Source organism: Oncorhynchus masou, chromosome 22 (genome assembly GCF_036934945.1).
Source record: "Oncorhynchus masou masou isolate Uvic2021 chromosome 22, UVic_Omas_1.1, whole genome shotgun sequence".
NCBI classification, from domain to species: Eukaryota; Metazoa; Chordata; class Actinopteri; order Salmoniformes; family Salmonidae; genus Oncorhynchus; species Oncorhynchus masou.
Genome location: NC_088233.1, coordinates 12,302,987 through 12,321,958, shown reverse-complemented (window position 1 = coordinate 12,321,958; position 18,972 = coordinate 12,302,987). Strand labels below are relative to the sequence as shown.

At 44.4% G+C, this 18,972-nt stretch overlaps 1 protein-coding gene across 2 annotated transcripts in view; it reads right to left on the bottom strand.

The window, feature by feature from the left end:
- Positions 1 to 3,379: 3,379 nt before the first annotated feature.
- The window catches only part of LOC135509022 (cytoskeleton-associated protein 5-A-like), a 40,113-nt gene continuing 24,520 nt past the window's right edge, over positions 3,380 to 18,972 (bottom strand). The window contains exons 30-44 of one of the 2 annotated variants that reach the window (XM_064929312.1): positions 16,677 to 16,812; positions 14,858 to 15,051; positions 14,066 to 14,250; positions 13,519 to 13,542; positions 12,992 to 13,165; positions 11,710 to 11,830; positions 11,058 to 11,237; positions 10,672 to 10,859; positions 10,397 to 10,472; positions 9,588 to 9,776; positions 6,495 to 6,623; positions 6,298 to 6,381; positions 5,210 to 5,372; positions 4,769 to 4,893; positions 3,380 to 4,536 (exon numbers count right to left, since the gene is read on the bottom strand). In XM_064929312.1, the coding sequence (XP_064785384.1) occupies positions 4,282 to 4,536; positions 4,769 to 4,893; positions 5,210 to 5,372; positions 6,298 to 6,381; positions 6,495 to 6,623; positions 9,588 to 9,776; positions 10,397 to 10,472; positions 10,672 to 10,859; positions 11,058 to 11,237; positions 11,710 to 11,830; positions 12,992 to 13,165; positions 13,519 to 13,542; positions 14,066 to 14,250; positions 14,858 to 15,051; positions 16,677 to 16,812 (2,223 nt within the window). In that variant the 3' untranslated portion in view covers positions 3,380 to 4,281. The remainder of the gene's footprint in view (positions 4,537 to 4,768; positions 4,894 to 5,209; positions 5,373 to 6,297; positions 6,382 to 6,494; positions 6,624 to 9,587; positions 9,777 to 10,396; positions 10,473 to 10,671; positions 10,860 to 11,057; positions 11,238 to 11,709; positions 11,831 to 12,991; positions 13,166 to 13,518; positions 13,543 to 14,065; positions 14,251 to 14,857; positions 15,052 to 16,676; positions 16,813 to 18,972) is intronic. The other variant, XM_064929313.1, reaches the window with a different exon arrangement.

The window sequence follows — 18,972 nt, the reverse complement described above, 5'->3', positions numbered from 1 at the left end:
CTATTCAACGTTTGCACACTTTTCTATAGATTACACATTAAAAGTCAAAGATTATGCATGTTGTCTTCTGACAAAGACCGTCTCTTTAATACAGCAGTAGACCTATGATTGATTTTAATTTTTTATTTATTTTTACCTTTATTTAACCAGGCAAGTCAGTTAAGAACAAATTCTTATTTTCAATGATGGCCTAGGAACAGTGGGTTAGCTGCCTGTTCAGGGGCAGAACGACAGATTTGTACCTTGTCAGCTTGGGGATTTGAACTTGCAACCTTTCAGTTACTAGTCCAACAATCTAACCACTAGGCTACCCTGCCGCCCCAATTTTACAGTGAACAGGGCTGATTTGGTGCCTACTGTGCTTAATCTCCAGTCTTCCACAATGCTGTTTATTTTATTTATGATGTCAGAAGGTGAATTCACCAATTTGTAAGTCGCTCTGGATAAGAGCGTCTGCTAAATGACTTAAATGTAAATGTATTGAACTATTCTGAGCCCACTGGTTAGGAGAATGGCTATAGACATGTCCTCCCAGCACTCAACACTGTTACTAAATAGATTTGAAAAAATAATGAGGTTTGTTGTGATGCATGTCATTGTCAGGATATCTGCAATAGGAAACATGTTGATGAAAGATATATTGCCACCCCTATCTGTTTGTGTGTACTGTAGCATAGTTATAGGTAAACATGCCATGTCAGCTGCTCAATGAACTACTAAGCACATCCCAACAGAGAAAAACTGTGGCTACAATGAATGAATCAACCTCAAACATCCCCTGTTCTAAAATGACACTGCCTTTGGTATAAGCAACGTGTAACTTGTATGTCAAATAATTTGTGTTGCATGTACCTACAACAGAATCAGAAAACATTGTAATTTGTCAAGAATTTGGCACATTACACAATGTTGATCATGCTGTTCTTGTATGTCATGCTTCTATTTGTCTTTGGCTGCTGAGAGTGTTTCTAAATATATTGTATGCTTGCACTTGTTTGAATACAGCCCTCCTCTTCTTGCATGTAGTCACAAAGCATGCTTGGAGGCTGTGTTTTCCATTCTTTTACATCAATTTAGGATATACAAAACCAAAGATGGTGTGCTTAGTGAAATATTTGGAGACAGAAACATCTACGGGAAGTTGAATATACTGCCAGTCAATTTCAATTTGATCACAAATGTTTTCCAGCATGTTTATGCCACATCTCCAGGTAACCTTTGGCCTTTGAGATGTACTCGAATTTTAAAAGATTGTATGGATTGAAAAATAATTAAGTTATTAGATTGTTTTAAATAGTGTGCTTTTTCAGCACTTTATGGATATTTGAGGCAATACCCCAGATTTTGTATTTATCTACACAATTGCGATATGTATATTTGCCTTTATTGTAAATGTTGAAAATACAATTTTAAGACTTGGATTCAATCCGAGGCATGCTATACCGCAGCTGCGGTATAGGGGACATTTTGCCTTTGAAAAGGTCATTTACACTTGAACCGACATTCAAAGCGTTAACCATGAATGTGAACTCCGCAAACGGCTGGGAAGTAGCCTCTAACAGGCACATTGTCAGCTGTCTAGCGCAGTAGCATTATAAACCATGTTCGGATTAAACCTGTTGAAATCCTGATATACCTTTATTAATATACATTTTGTGTATACTGAACAAAAATATAAACGCAACATGCAACAATTTCAATGATTTTACCGAGTTACAGTTCATTTAAGGAAATCAGTCAGTTGAAATCAATTCATTAGACCTTAATCTACGGATTCCACGTGACTGCAAGAGAGGCGAGAGAAACGCACACCTGTTAAAGCGAGGTGCTGGCTCGAGGAGTTAAACATTTGAAAAAGAAAAGGAGATCCGCACACTCTAGGAGCTAGCTCAGATGCAATAACTTAATAACCTCATAACCAACGTTTCGACTGACAAACTGTCTTCATATAACGACGAACACTGCGGGTCACAAGTTAATATAGTGTCAAAGAGCACACACGTGTCTGTAATCATGGCCGGGTTTGGTTTGATATCATTGGTTAATTTACAGTTGATATCATTGGTTAATTTACAGCTATAAATAGAACATATAAAACACACAAATGAATAGCATACGATCATAGATACAATTTGGCTCCATAGACCTACAAACATTTAACGAATAGCACAATTACAATAACCACAAGAATGGCTTCAGATCAAAGTCTACATTGAGACCGAAGGGAGCAAGGTTCTTTAAATTAAAGACCCAGGCAGCCTCTCGTTTTAACAATAAATTGTCGAGGTCAACCCCTCTCCTCGGGAGGGTGACGTGTTCGATGTCGATAGAACGAAGGGACAAATCGAGTGGTTCGCTTCCAAAAAGTGGTCCGTAACTGGATACGTAGAGTTTTTATTTTTTTACCACAATGACAAGTTATAAGATAAATAACTGCCTTATTGGAGCACGTGATAACACATTTGATTTGGGATTTGTTTCCGTTTGGGGGTGTTTGAAGGAGCTACATGTGTAGGTGCCATTGCATTACGCGCAGCCATTACACTTGTAGTTTCCATCCGGCAGAGGCGCAAATAGACGTTGTACAGGGGCATTTTGGAGTGGTAAATCAGTTTACCAATTGATCTCTGAGATTTCTGCCCCATGAGAATACGACCAAGGGACGGTCCAAAAACACATGACCGATTCGGTTATCGTACTTAGAATATGCCAATGTTTGTAAACGATTCCCTTAATTTGTTCAGAGCATTTTGAATAGCAATAGTAAAATAGTAAAAACGCAAGAATGCTTCTTTTTGCGACTGTCCTTGAAAAATATGTTTCGATTTGTTTTTAGATTTTCTCAATGGCAGTATTAATCTGACAATTTATCCCCTCGAATTTTCTTTGTCTCAGCCATATTTCTGTCAGAATCTGATTGAAAGAATCTGCCAAAAACAAAAAGGGCACAGCCTTGGGTTGGCATAGGCCCGCCCACTGGGGAGCCAGGCCGAGCCAATCAGAATGAGTTTTCCCCCACAAGGGGGATTTATTACAGACAGAAATACTCCTCAGTTTCATCAGCTGTCAGGGTGGCTTTGATGATCCCACATGTCAAGAAGCCGGATGTGGAGGTCCTGGGCTGGCGTGGTTACGTGTGGTCACCGGTTGTACGTACTGGCAAATTCTTCAAAATGATGTTGAAGGAGGCTTATGGTAGAGAAATGAACATTTAATTATCTGGCGGACATGCCTGAAGCCAGCATGCCAATTGCACATGCCCTCAAAACTTGAGGTATCTGTGGCATTGTGTTGTGACAAAACTGCACATTTTAGTGTCCTTTTGTCTCCAGCACAAGGTGCACATGCGTTATGATCAAGAATAAAATGCAAAACATAGTTTGTTCAAAAACAAACTTGCTTTATTGCCATTTTCACTACAGATTAAAACACTCATAAGAGCAACAATTTAAGACTACTTCCATTTGAATTAAATAAAAACAATGAGTCAGAATGAGCAACATTCTGCTACAGTACGCAAGATGGGCACATCATTAAACCAGCAGATTTTAGTAATGCAAACTTTATTTACAAAACATGAATTCCTTCATGCCATGCTCCTTCCTTCACTTTGAGAACAGAATCCTTCAGGTTATGAGTCTTAACTTCATAGATGAAAAAGCTCATTAGCAAGTGCAGCAAACAGTGGTATAAACTAACAAGGCCTGGAAACAGGTTTGGGGTCAATTCCATTTCAATTTCAGAAGTAAACTGACATTCCAATTCTGATTTTACTCAATACTTCTGTATGACAATTTAAAAATAATAATTGGAATGTCAGTTTACTTCATGAATTGAAATGGAACACACTCCAACCCTGCTGGAGGCTCAGAGAAATGTTATGGTTTGACCATGGAATTCTAAAACCTAAAAAAGAACAGGTTAAGTTACACATATTACAGCATTTTGCACATGGAAACTGTACACTATAACCCTAACTTGACACTTAAAAGCATTGAGTGGTTAGCACACATGAGTATATACAAACAATTGTGCCATGATACTAAACAGAAACTAGTCCACTTATAGAATATTATACAATGACAGGTTATTTTTTTCAATTTATACACAGAAGAGGGGATTGCCCTGAAAAATAAGGCTTGGGTTTGGGTTTGGGTAAAGCCAATGCTTGGTGGGTTTCAGGGTGGAGGTTGGCTAACACATTGGATAGACTGGGTATAGAGGTGGGGTTAGGGGTCACTCATTGGATAGACTGGGTATAGAGGTGGGGTCAGGGGTCACTCATTGGCGGTTGCTCTTTATCCGCTCCAGCCTCTTCTTGAGGTCGTCGAGGTTGGCGGCAGGGGACGAAGAGCGTGTGGGGCTGTGGGAGTGGGACTGCTCCTGCTGGAAGTGGGACTCACGGGACTCCTTGAGCTGAGACAGTTTGCTTTGGAGCATGTCTGTGGAGGAGGCCACCGAGGGCTTGGACAGCAGGGACGTGATGGGACGCGTCGGTCCACTGTCCCCCTCCACCTGCTGCAATAGCTGAGCCTGCTGTAATGACAGGGAAGGAGGGAGAGGGAGGAGGGGAGAGAATATATAGAAAAAAAAGGTAGAAGGAGAGAACAGGTGATAAGGTTTACAATTCTGTGACACTAGCTATAATATAATGGGGACACTCGTCAATACAGCAAGTATTACAGATCTACATCGTAATATAAATATATAAATCTAAATGTGAAATTGGTAAGCCAAGTAGCATCAATGGGATCGATATTAAACTAACCCTGGAGTTGTTCTCCAGTCCCTGTCTCTGTCTCAGTATCTTCAGTCTCTCGTAGTACACAGCAGGTTTCATCTCCTCTCCGTTCAGAGGCACTGAGCCAGAGTCTAGGCCATGTTGGGGAATCACTGGAACAGAGAGAGAAACATCACACTTCAACTCTTCACAGCTACTGAGCTGCTTTTTAACCAGTACAGCAGATGCATATAATATCAACGAATTGACATACAGTAGCTAGCTACTAGTAAACCACAATAATAATAATAATAACACTCCTTATACCAGAGCACTGGAGCCAATGTTAAAGGATTACATTCCCTACTGCTCAGGTAAAGGGTTGGGACTAAAGTCTGTGGGTTGGCCATGGTAGACACCAGTCATATCAGATAAAGTATCAAAAAGGTAAAGACCAATAATTCCCTTTTAATCCTGCAGGGTTATTACCTGTGCTAGAAGGCTGGATCCTGCCTTTGCCCTCTCTCTCAGACTCAATCATGCGCAGGCCTCTCTCCACGTAGCTCTGAAAGAACTGAGACGTGTTCCTCAGGAAGGGCTCCAGGTCAGCGTCGGAGTACTTCTGTTTATACTCATACAGCTCCGTCAGACCCTGCAGAGAACATCACAACGCACACGGCCAACTTAAAACAATTCTGGACTGGGACTGGAAATTCATTTAACCAGTTATTGAGAACATCTTTTACAATTAGGAGGAGCAGGAGGATGAAAACAGTAAAACGAAGGTATGAATACACAAACAGGAATAATAAAGAAAGGTATGAATACACGAACAGGAATAATAAAGGTATGAATACACGAACAGGAATAATAAAGAAAGGTATGAATACACGAACAGGAATAATAAAGGTATGAATACACAAACAGGAATAATAAAGAAAGGTATGAATACACAAACAGGAATAATAAAGAAAGGTATGAATACACAAACAGGAATAATAAAGAAAGGTATGAATACACGAACAGGAATAATAAAGAAAGGTATGAATACACAAACAGGAATAATAAAGAAAGGTATGAATACACGAACAGGAATAATAAAGAAAGGTATGAATACACGAACAGGAATAATAAAGAAAGGTATGAATACACGAACAGGAATAATAAAGAAAGGTATGAATACACAAACAGGAATAATAAAGAAAGGTATGAATACACAAACAGGAATAATAAAGAAAGGTATGAATACACAAACAGGAATAATAAAGAAAGGTATGAATACACGAACAGGAATAATAAAGAAAGGTTTGAATACACGAACAGGAATAATAAAGAAAGGTTTGAATACACGAACAGGAATAATAAAGAAAGGTATGAATACACGAACAGGAATAATAAAGAAAGGTATGAATACACGAACAGGAATAATAAAGAAAGGTATGAATACACAAACAGGAATAATAAAGAAAGGTATGAATACACGAACAGGAATAATAAAGAAAGGTTTGAATACATGAACAGGAATAATAAAGAAAGGTTTGAATACATGAACAGGAATAATAAAGAAAATAAATCACCTCTTTTGTGTTTTCCTTGGAACCAATCTTCTTGAAGATCTCAGACAGGATGTCGCTCACTTTAGCTTTCGACATCCTGTCATCCTGGAAGCAGGAAGAAGAGATTAGGCTTCATGGAAGCTTGACAATTATTTTTAATTCAGTGTATTCACTTGGTGTTCAATAAATCTAATAGAGGTTGGGTTAAGTGAACATACCTGTCCTTTCTCTGTGCCCCTGTCAGACTTCATGCCAGAGAAGTTTCCAGAGTGTTTAACCACACGTCTCAGGTGGGCCTCCAGCTCAGACTCATTCCTGTTCTCGATCATGGACATGTGGTCTAGGATCTAGCCACCGCAAAACAACATGGTCAAAACAACCACAACAGCCTACCTATGGTCTACTTAACAAAAACCAGTGAAAATAGACAGCAGTACCCCTGAATAATGAATACCAGTGAAAATAGACAGCAGTACCCCTGAGTAATGCACTAATAAAGAGTAAGGTGGTTCAATTCAATACAACTTAATTGTTCCTCAAGGGGGAAATTCATCTGTGTACATAAAACATAACAAATCACTAAACCATTGGCTGTGAATGACGTGTATGTATAGTACCGTGGCTCCAGTGAGTTTACAGTGTGTGTCCGTCCGCGCAGTACCTTGGCTCCAGTGAGTTTACACAGTGTGTGTGTGTGTCCGTCCGCGCAGTACCTTGGCTCCAGTGAGTTTACACAGTGTGTGTGTGTGTGTGTGTGTCCGTCCGCGCAGTACCTTGGCTCCAGTGAGTTTACACAGTGTGTGTGTGTGTGTGTCCGTCCGCGCAGTACCTTGGCTCCAGTGAGTTTACACAGTGTGTGTGTGTGTCCGTCCGCGCAGTACCTTGGCTCCAGTGAGTTTACACAGTGTGTGTGTGTGTGTCCGTCCGCGCAGTACCTTGGCTCCAGCGAGTTTACAGTGTGTGTGTGTGTCCGTCCGCGCAGTACCTTGGCTCCAGTGAGTTTACAGTGTGTGTGTGTGTCCGTCCGCGCAGTACCTTGGCTCCAATGAGTTTACAGTGTGTGTGTGTGTGTGTGTGTGTGTGTGTCCGTCCGCGCAGTACCTTGGCTCCAGTGAGTTTACAGTGTGTGTATGTGTGTCCGTCCGCACAGTACCGTGGCCCCAGTGAGTTTACACAGTGTGTGTGTGTGTCCGTCCGCACAGTACCTTGGCTCCAATGAGTTTACAGTGTGTGTGTGTGTCCGTCCGCGCAGTACCTTGGCTCCAGTGAGTTTACACAGTGTGTGTGTGTGTGTGTGTGTGTGTGTCCGTCATCGCAGTACCTTGGCTCCAGTGAGTTTACACAGTGTGTGTGTGTGTGTGTGTGTGTGTGTGTGTGTGTGTGTGTGTGTGTGTGTGTGTCCGTCCGCGCAGTACCTTGGCTCCAGTGAGTTTACACAGTGTGTGTGTGTGTGTCCGTCCGCGCAGTACCTTGGCTCCAGTGAGTTTACAGTGTGTGTGTGTGTCCGTCCGCGCAGTACCTTGGCCCCAGTGAGTTTACAGTGTGTGTGTGTGTGTGTATGTGTGTCCGTCCGCACAGTACCGTGGCCCCAGTGAGTTTACACAGTGTGTGTGTGTGTGTGTGTGTGTCCGTCCGTCCGCACAGTACCTTGGCTCCAATGAGTTTACAGTGTGTGTGTGTGTGTGTCCGTCCGCGCAGTACCTTGGCTCCAGTGAGTTTACACAGTGTGTGTGTGTGTGTGTGTGTGTGTGTGTCCGTCCGCGCAGTACCTTGGCTCCAGTGAGTTTACACAGTGTGTGTGTGTGTGTGTGTGTCCGTCATCGCAGTACCTTGGCTCCAGTGAGTTTACACAGTGTGTGTGTGTGTGTGTGTGTGTGTGTGTGTGTGTGTGTGTGTGTGTGTGTCCGTCCGCGCAGTACCTTGGCTCCAGTGAGTTTACACAGTGTGTGTGTGTGTGTCCGTCCGCGCAGTACCTTGGCTCCAGTGAGTTTACAGTGTGTGTGTGTGTCCGTCCGCGCAGTACCTTGGCCCCAGTGAGTTTACAGTGTGTGTGTGTGTGTGTGTGTATGTGTGTCCGTCCGCACAGTACCGTGGCCCCAGTGAGTTTACACAGTGTGTGTGTGTGTGTGTGTGTGTGTCCGTCCGCACAGTACCTTGGCTCCAATGAGTTTACAGTGTGTGTGTGTGTGTGTCCGTCCGCGCAGTACCTTGGCTCCAGTGAGTTTACACAGTGTGTGTGTGTGTGTGTGTGTGTGTGTGTCCGTCCGCGCAGTACCTTGGCTCCAGTGAGTTTACACAGTGTGTGTGTGTGTGTGTCCGTCCGCGCAGTACCTTGGCTCCAGTGAGTTTACACAGTGTGTGTGTGTGTGTGTCCGTCCGCGCAGTACCTTGGCTCCAGTGAGTTTACACAGTGTGTGTGTATATCCGTCCACGCAGTACCTTGGCTCCAGTGAGTTTACACAGTGTGTGTGTGTGTGTGTCCGTCCGCGCAGTACCTTGGCTCCAGTGAGTTTACACAGTGTGTGTGTGTGTGTGTCCGTCCGCGCAGTACCTTGGCTCCAATGAGTTTACAGTGTGTGTGTGTGTGTGTGTGTGTGTGTGTGTGTGTGTGTCCGTCCGCGCAGTACCTTGGCTCCAGTGAGTTTACAGTGTGTGTGTGTCCGTCCGCGCAGTACCTTGGCCCCAGTGAGTTTACAGTGTGTGTGTATATCCATCCGCGCAGTACCTTGGCTCCAGTGAGTTTACAGTGTGTGTGTGTGTGTGTGTGTGTGTCCGTCCGCGCAGTACCTTGGCCCCAGTGAGTTTACAGTGTGTGTGTGTGTGTATATCCGTCCGCGCAGTACCTTGGCTCCAGTGAGTTTACACAGTGTGTGTGTGTGTGTGTGTCCGTCCGCACAGTACCGTGGCCACAGTGAGTTTACACAGTGTGTGTATCTGTCCGCGCAGTACCTTGGCCCCAGTGAGTTTACAGTGTGTGTGTGTGTGTATATCCGTCCGCGCAGTACCTTGGCTCCAGTGAGTTTACACAGTGTGTGTGTGTGTGTCCGTCCGCACAGTACCGTGGCCACAGTGAGTTTACACAGTGTGTGTATCTGTCCGCGCAGTACCTTGGCTCCAGTGAGTTTACACAGTGTGTGTGTGTGTCTGTCCGCGCAGTACCGTGGCCCCAGTGAGTTTACACAGTGTGTGTGTATCTGTCCGCGCAGTACCTTGGCTCCAGTGAGTTTACACAGTGTGTGTGTGTGTCTGTCTGCGCAGTACCGTGGCCCCAGTGAGTTTACACAGTGTGTGTGTATCTGTCCGCGCAGTACCTTGGCTCCAGTGAGTTTACACAGTGTGTGCAGTAGGGTCTTGAGGGTCCTGTGGGGTACATCACTCTTCAGCTGCTTGAGCTTCTCTTTGGGGAACACCTTCATGAAGTTGTGAACATCCAGTAGGATGCGGTCCAGATTGATGCTGTTGATGGTCTCTGGCAGGAACCGGATCATACGCCACAGGCACTGCAGACACAGAACAAAATACATTCCATTTAATTCCAATCATCAGATTGAGATTGTACAGGCAGTGTAAAGGGAGAAATTCACCGCTTTTTAAAGTCAAATTCAGTATCCTCCATTTATGTGTTCGTTGGGAATACAAAGAATAGGAAGTTTATGTCTGAGAAAATCACGTGACAATGTACATAGTATGTAGTGATGGGGGAAAAAATAGACAGTTCGAATTGCAATATTATACCGATACTTTGATGCGAAGTATTCATTTGTAAAAATATAAATAATAATTGCTAGTCGGCTGTACCTGTGCCAAAACTCAGGTATTTTTCATTCTATAGCTTTGTTCTCCATTTTCTTTTTAAATAGTGAGCCAACGTGTTTTCAGCACTCATTTTCTCATGCTCGCTTGTCTCTCTGCAGCAGACACATAGTGAGCAATGTTTGTAACATCAAATCGCAATAAAACCGCAGTAACGAATCGCAATACATAGAATCATGAGAACCACAATACATATCGTACCGTGATAATATATTGTGAGGTCCCTAAACAATTCTCAGCCCTAATAGTATGTAAAACAACAAAAGTAAAACTCTCCCACAAGAAAATAGTGAAAGAGTGATATTACCTTCATGACCAGTTCAGCGAACATAGGTGACCCTGAAGAAGTGGTAAGACTGTCCTGTAGCAGCACTAGAAGAGCGCTGCAGAGACATAGAACAGAGACTCCGTATAAACACTAGATATTGGAACTCACTGGAAACTCAAAACATATACAATCAGGAAACATAGGATGTTTGTTTGGGGGGGTCGGGACATTTCAATATGAATAGAAGATGACAAAAAAGTAGAAATTCCTTATTAAACCAGGAAGAAGAAAAATGAGAGTGAGTGGAATCTGACCTGAGGATGTTGGTCTGGTCAGACTTCTCCAGTACTCTGACCACCAGCAGGTTGACAGAACGGATGAGCTGCTGACCGTCCTCGATGTCCTCCACCCGGGCATCCAGCATCAGGGTGATCAGACCGTGCATCAGGTCCTTCAGCACGCCCATCGACGCCTCCCGTGCAAGGCTCTCCATAGAGAACAGCTACAGGAGGCAGACCCAGGACAGGGACACAGATGTCAACACCAGTCTACTAAGCCTACTCAGGTGTGCTTAGCCAAAAAATGTTTGTATTTATTAAAACATTTTACCAATGACAAAGAACAATTCCTTTGCCAATCTTCAGGCCTTAAAATGGTCAAACAGAACCCCCTAGTGGTGTTCATGTGTAGTCACACTCACTGAGAGCATATTGCCGATGATGCAGCTGTAGAGCTTGAAGATGTCTTTCTTGTCGAGGCGGTCGTCAGCCATGTGTGTGTTGTAGATGAGGCGCAGCTGCATGAAGGTAGCAATGAGGAACTGGTCAATGTGACCTGACATGGCCTCCGCTTTGTCCTCCTGCCTCAACACCTCGTCAATCTGGGGGAGGGGGAGGCACAAGGGTTACAGACAGAGAGACAAGAGAAGCCCACACCACACACACACTTTGGTACTGTCGATATCAACCGGTTACTCTCTCCTAACCAGAGCAGAGTACCTCAGGTAAATACATGGGTGTTAAGAGGTTACCTTACTTCCATTTCTTGTGGTTATTATTGTGAGAGCTTGGTTGAATAAGATTTCTTTAATGTATTCATTACACATTGCAAAAACAAAAATAAAAACGAGTTGAGGTTTAAAGTTGAACAGCAAAGCCTGGTATTTCCCCAGTGAGTGATGTTGCTATGCCTCAGTGGAGGCTGCTGAGGGCAGAACGGCTCATAATGTCTAGAACGGAGCAAATGGCATCAAACACCTGGACACCATGCGTTTGATACCATTCCCCTGATTCTCCCCAACCAAGGTGCCACCAACCTCCTGTGCTGTGCCTACACTAGAGTCAATGATGTACCTGGGCCAGAGCCTGGATGCTGGTGTTGATGTCGCCACTGGCTACCTGGGAGATGACAAAGTTGATGGTGGACGCAGTACTGTTGTGGAGGTCGTCAAAGTGGGGCGACACAGAGCGGATCCTGAGGGAAGACAAGCAACTCACACCTTATATAACCATGTGTCTTATGAGATCTCTCGTGATGATTGGTCTTATGATGACAGGGTCCTTAAGTCTCTTGCACTTAAGATCCATCAACACACATCTCTCCCAGCCAGCTAAGAGCACAGCTATTTCAGAATAAAGTAATAAAGTTGGCAGGCAGATCTCCCAACCTGTGTTGGTAGCGTATTAGGGCTCAGGGCAGCCGGGGGAAGAGTACCAGGGCAGCCGGGGGGAAGAGTACCAGGGCAGCCGGGTAGAGTACCAGGGCTGCTCAGGGCAGCCGGGGGGAAGAGTACCAGGGCAGCCGGGGGAAGAGTACCAGGGCTGCTCAGGGCAGCCGGGGGAAGAGTACCAGGGCTGCTCAGGGCAGCCGGGGGGAAGAGTACCAGGGCTGCTCAGGGCAGCCGGGGGAAGAGTACCAGGGCTGCTCAGGGCAGCCGGGGGTAGAGTACCAGGGCTGCTCAGGGCAGCCGGGGGTAGAGTACCAGGGCTGCTCAGGGCAGCCGGGGGTAGAGTACCAGGGCTGCTCAGGGCAGCCGGGGGAAGAGTACCAGGGCTGCTCAGGGCAGCCGGGGAGAGTACCAGGGCTGCTCAGGGCAGCCGGGGGAAGAGTACCAGGGCTGCTCAGGGCAGCCGGGGGGAAGAGTACCAGGGCTGCTCAGGGCAGCCGGGGGGAAGAGTACCAGGGCTGCTCAGGGCAGCCGGGGGAAGAGTACCAGGGCTGCTCAGGGCAGCCGGGGGGAAGAGTACCAGGGCTGCTCAGGGCAGCCGGGGGAAGAGTACCAGGGCTGCTCAGGGCAGCCGGGGGGGAAGAGTACCAGGGCTGCTCAGGGCAGCCGGGGGAAGAGTACCAGGGCTGCTCAGGGCAGCCGGGGGGGGAAGAGTACCAGGGCTGCTCAGGGCAGCCGGGGGGGGAAGAGTACCAGGGCTGCTCAGGGCAGCCGGGGGGAAGAGTACCAGGGCAGCCGGGGGAAGAGTACCAGGGCTGCTCAGGGCAGCCGGGGGAAGAGTACCAGGGCTGCTCAGGGCAGCCGGGGGAAGAGTACCAGGGCTGCTCAGGGCAGCCGGGTAGAGTACCAGGGCTGCTCAGGGCAGCCGGGTAGAGTACCAGGGCTGCTCAGGGCAGCTGGACACTTACTTGGGCTCTGGCATCATGATGGGCTCCAGCAGTTCCTCCAGTTTGTGTTGGACCAGGTCAGGCAGCTCACTGACCCGTGTGTGGTCGTTCTCAATCATGTCTAGATCCAGCTGAAACTCCTTGGGGATAGAGGGGTGTGAGTGTTCCCGTTCTGCATTCTGAGCCCGCGCTTGGCTGGTGGAGGGAGGACAGAAGAGGATCATTCAGAATTAGAACCATGTCATGGAAACCAACACTTACACACAGGCAGGCAGGCAGCACACTATAGCTCTATTCCAATATCCCCCACTGGCCTACTACTTAGAATGCATGCCCAATACAGTGTGGTTGGCTAGTATGGACACTGGAAGGTTACCATGGACACATTAAGACAGTTGCAACAAACGAGGAGGACACAGTAAATTAACTACTTAGTTTAGACTGGTGAGTGTTACATTACAGCCCCATTCGGAGTGCTTCTGGAGGAGAGCAGAGGGCACTGGGACAGGCACTGGGAGAGGCACTGGGAGAGGCTCGGCGGTACTCACATCCTATATGTGCGATACATTATTCTGTCCATGGAGAGCAGAGCAGCGATAAGAAAAGAGCAATTATAAAGGAGAAGAGAGGCTCTGGATTAAGAGACCACACCATGCAACGATACTGGGAAAACTAAAGGGTGACTGACCAGCAAACACACAGAATTTTATAATTGGTTCAATGTTTGCGTTAGGGGTTTGTTCAAGGTTAGGGTCAGTTTAGGGTTTCCGACATTGGACTGTCAATGAGTTGCAGGCCAGTCACATGCCTTTAGTTGTACCCAATGAAAAATAGGTTAGAGCAGGAGGAAAGACATTCAAGAGACATTGAGAAGGAGCATTAAGATATTTTTACGAGGGTTTGTAGATGGGTCTTAAGACATGGACAGAATTTCTTTACCATGAATGTTAGTCATGGTAAAAAAGTGGTACTATGTAGTAGATCACCAGACATAAGTATAGTCAAAACCCCATAGGTAGGTTTGTTAGGAGAGAGAGCCATGCTGTGGAAGGTAGTTGAGGAGGCACTAGGCCAGGGACTTGATCCTTCCCATACTTGAGCTTGTTGGGCACTTCTTCCTGAGGTTGCTGAGCAGGCTTCCTCATGAAGGTAGCATTGGGCTCTCTCTGGAGCCTCTCCCTCTCTGCAGTCTGTCTGTTGGGTGGTGGGGCAGCTGCCGGGGTCTTCTTAGCCGAGCGCTTGACCCTCTCCTCTAACATACTCATCTCCTTCTCAGACAACTGCAGGAGAAAGACAGGATGTTTGAGATGATATATCCAGAGGGGTCTAGTCCAAAGCAGGATAGTAAATTGGCCAACTTTGATAAACATTCAGATTTTAATGGTTCATTAATAAATTAAATGGTTGTTGGTTGAAACAGTTCATACCCATTTCAAGCATATCTTTTAAAATGTATTAATTCCAGAAGATTTAAGCAAGTTCGCTGGTTAACTCATTGATCCTGCGTTGTGACATACCCTCTATTGTACTGAAGTTTACACTGTGTACAAAACATATTGAACACCTTCCTAATATTGAGTTGCGTGTTGCTGTTCTTGACACACTCAAACCGGTGTGCACTTGGCACCTCAATACCCCATTCAAAGGCACTTACATTTTTTGTTTTGCCCATTCACCCTCTGAAGTGCACACTTTCTCAATTGTCTCAAGGTTTAAACATCCTTATTTAACATGTCTCCTCCTCTTCATCTATACTGATTGAAGTGGATTTAACAAGTGACATCAATAAGGGATCATAGCTTTCACCTGGATTCACCTGGTCAGTCTGTGTCATGGAAAGAGCAGGTGTTCCTAATGTTTTGTACACTGTACTAGTGAGTAGCTTACATTGCCAATGAGTTTGTAGACTTGGTCGCCACAGACGTTGTACACAGCCACCACTGTGTTGAGGGCAGCGTTGCGTACTGAGTTGTCCCTGTCTCCGATGTGAACAGCGATCTCTTTCAGGGACTTGGCCGGCGTTGGCTGACACACATTCATCCCATAGTTTTCTATCAGACAGCCCAGCTCCTCCAGACATTCTGGGGAAATACAGGGAGAGATGGTAAGATCTGGAGCTTTTCAGACAGGAACGTCACACTTCAGGTATTCAGACAGTTTCCCCAAACACAGATTAAGCTTAGTCTTAATCTGGGGCGGCAGTGTAGCCTAGTGGTTAGAGCGTTGGACTAGTAACCGAAAGGTTGCAAGCTCGAATCCCCGAGCTGACAAGGTACAAATCTGTTGTTCTGCCTACTCTTCCTATGCCGTCATTGAAAATAAGAATTTGTTCTTAACTGACTTGCCTAGTAAAATAAAGGTAAAATAAAAATTAGACTAAAACATCTTTTAATATTCCCCCCATAAAATGTAATAGCTTTTATCCAGGACAAAGCATAATCTGTGTCTGGGAAACTAGACCCATAGAGTGTTTATTGTCATTTTAATCCATAGAGACATGAAGGAGAAGCTCGTCGGATGTTGATCTCTTCTCGGCTGGGTCCTCATTTGGGACCAAAGTTCCTTGTTGTTAAGAGACTCTTTCTGCTCTTGCAGACGCTAACTACAGAGGCCAACAAGGCAGAGTAGGATAGTCCTGGAGTGCGAGACACACAAATTCAAAAAGGTAGGGGGCAGCATTCGGAATTTTGGATGAAAAGCATGCCCAAATTAAACGGCCTGCTACTCGGGCCCAGAAGATATGATATGCATATAACTGGTAGATTTGGATAGAAAACACAAGTTTCCAAAACTGTTAAAATAGTGTCTGTATAACAGAACTGACTTAGCAGGCGAAAACCTGAGAAAAATCCATTCAGGAAATATTTTGTTTGTTGGTTTTGTAGTTTTCTATTCAATGCCATTACAGTATCCATTGATTTAGGACTCCATTTGCAGTTCCTATGCCTTCCACTAGATGTCAGTCTTTAGAAATTTCTTGCATTTCTTGTTTACCTTTTATATTGACAACGTTGGTGTCCGGTTGAAATATTATAGATCATTTAGGCTAAACAACAACCTGAGGATTGAATATTAACATCGTTTGACATGTTTCTATGAACTTTATGGATACAATTTGGATTTTTTGTCTGATTGTTTTGACTGCGTTTGAGCCTGTGGATTACTGAAGAAAACACGCTAACAAAACAGAGGTTTTTGGATATAAAGAGACTTCATCGAACAAAAGGAACATTTATTGAGTAAATGAATCTTCTGATTGCCACCATATGAAGATCAAAGGTAAGGGATTAATTTTCTCTCTATTTCTGAGTTTTGTAACGCTTCTGCTTGCTGGTTACCGTTTGTAATAATTTGTCAACTGGGCTATGTTCTGGGCTAGGTATGCTTTCGCCAAAAGCATTTTATAAATATGACACTGTGGTTGGTTTAACAAGAAGCTAATCTTTAAACATATGTAAAATATGTTTTGTTTTCTGAATTTTTATAATGAGCATTTCTGTAATTGAATTTGGCGCTCTGCAATCTCACTGGATGTGGGCCAGATGGGACGCTAGCGTCCCACATACCCTAGAGAGGTTAAGAACCTGAACGTTCTTACAATGAATTACAACATTTCTGACACATCACTTACTGTAATGATTCTATAACCTGTTTTAGTCCTTATAGCCTTGGTCAACCTCAGTCACAACTAAAATCTCTTTCTTACCAGCTCTCTGTTTGGAGTTCTTGGACTTGGTCCCATCCATGAGGAATGGGAAGACTTTGCTGGCAGGGTAGACCTTACACAGCATGGTGAGGATGGCACGCACATCTTTACGCACCACATCCTTCGACTCGCCAACCTGTCAGGTGAAAGAGGGTTACAGATGGCTAGTCAATAGTCATATTAGCATTTGCAGCTTCACCGTGTATCAAATGTTTAACTAAACCTTTCCTTTTTTGTTAACCTCTTATACAAGGGGGCAGTATTTTCACGTCCGGATGAAAAGCGTGCCCAAATTAAACTGCCTGTTATTCAGGCCCAGAAGCTAGAATATGCATATAATTAGTAGATTTGGATAGAAAACACTCTTAAAGTTTCCAAAACTGTTAAAATAATGTCTGTGAGTATAACAGAACTCATATGGCAGGCAAAAACCTGAGAAAAATCCAACCAGGAAGTGGGAAATCTGAAGTTTGTAGTTTTTCAAGTGATTGCCTATCCAATATCCAGTGTAAATGGGGTCAGATTGCACTTCCTAAGGCTTCCACTAGATGTCAACAGTCTTTAGAACATTGTTTCAGGCTTCTATTGTGAAAGGGGAGCGAATAAGAGCCGTTTTAACCAGTGGTCTGGCTGAAAGCCTTTAGTTTAGTCACACACGCGGCCGTAAGCACGAGCTCCGTTCCCTTTCCTTTCTGAAAGGAATTGTCCGGTTGGAATATTATTGAAGATTCATGATTAAAAACATCCTAAAGATTGATTATATACACATCGTGTGACATGTTTCTATGAACTGTAATGGAACTTTGACTTTGTCTGGACTTAGTGCCTGCGGTTTGTGCATTTGGATTAGTGAACTAAACGTGTGAACAAAAAGGAGGTATTTGGACATAAGTGGACTTTATCAAACAAACCGAACATTTATTGTGGAACTGGGATTCCTGGGAGTGCATTCCGATGAAGATCAAAGGTAAGTGAATATTTATAATGCTATTTCTGACTTTTGTTGACTCCACAACATGGCGGGTATCTGTATAGCTTGTTTTGGTTGCTCAGCGCTGTGCTTTCAGCGTAAAGCTTTTGTGAAATCTGACAGCGGTTGCATTAAGGAGAAGTTTATCTTTAAAACCGTGTGTAACACTTGTATTTTCATCAACATTTATGATGAGTATTTCTGTAAATTGATGTGGCTCTCTGCAAAAATCACCGGAAGTTTTGGAGGCAAAACATTACTGAACATAACGCGCCAATGTAAACTGAGATTTTTGGATATGAGCTTTATCGAACAAAACATATATGTATTGTGTAACATGAAGTCCTATGAGTGCCATCTGATGAAGATCAAAGGTTAGTGATTAATTTTATCTCCATTTCTGCTTTTTGTGACTCCTCTCTTCGGCTGGAAAATGGCTGTGTTTTTTTGTGACTTGGCGCTGACCTAACATAATCGCATGGTATGCTTTCGTCGTAAAGCCTTTTTGAAATCGAACACAGTGGTGGAATTAACAACAAGTTTATCTTTAAAATGGTGTATAATACTTGTATGTTTGAGGAATTTTAATTATGATATTTCTGTTTGAATTTGGCGCCCTGCACTTTCACTGGCTGTTGTCAAATCGATCCCGTTAAACTTCTTAGGGCTCAAATCACTTTAAGACTTGTTTTTAATTTAATCTTTATTTAACTAGGCAAGTCCGTTAAGAACAAATTCTTATTTACAATGACGGCCTAAACGAGGAACAGTGTGTTAACTTAACTGCCTTCTTCAGGGGCAGAATTACAGATTTTTACCTTGTCAGCTCGGGGATTCGATCTAGCAACCTTTCGGTTACTGGCCCATAGCTCTAACCACTAGGCTACCTGCCACACGAAATCATACATGAAAACAAATTTTACACAATTCACAGTGGCTGACCCCCCCTACTTAGAGGACGAGGTAGGGCTGACCCCCCCTACTTAGAGGACGAGGTAGGGCATCAGCCTACTTGGAGGACGAGGTAGGGCTGACCCCCCCTACTTAGAGGACGAGGTAGGGCGACACCCTACTTGGAGGACGAGGTAGGAGGACACCCTACTTGGAGGACGAGGTAGGAGGACACCCTACTTGGAGGACGAGGTAGGGGGATGGTCACCAACCTTTTGGGTCAAGATCACGGAGTCCAAAAGCCAGCAAAGATCTACCTCTCAGATGTATTACTATTATTTTTTGTTGGTGAAAACTTGGCTTAAAAACTTAAGCCTACACATTAACCAATTAAAAACATAAGCTTAATTCTACATTAACCTAACAGTTCTGTAG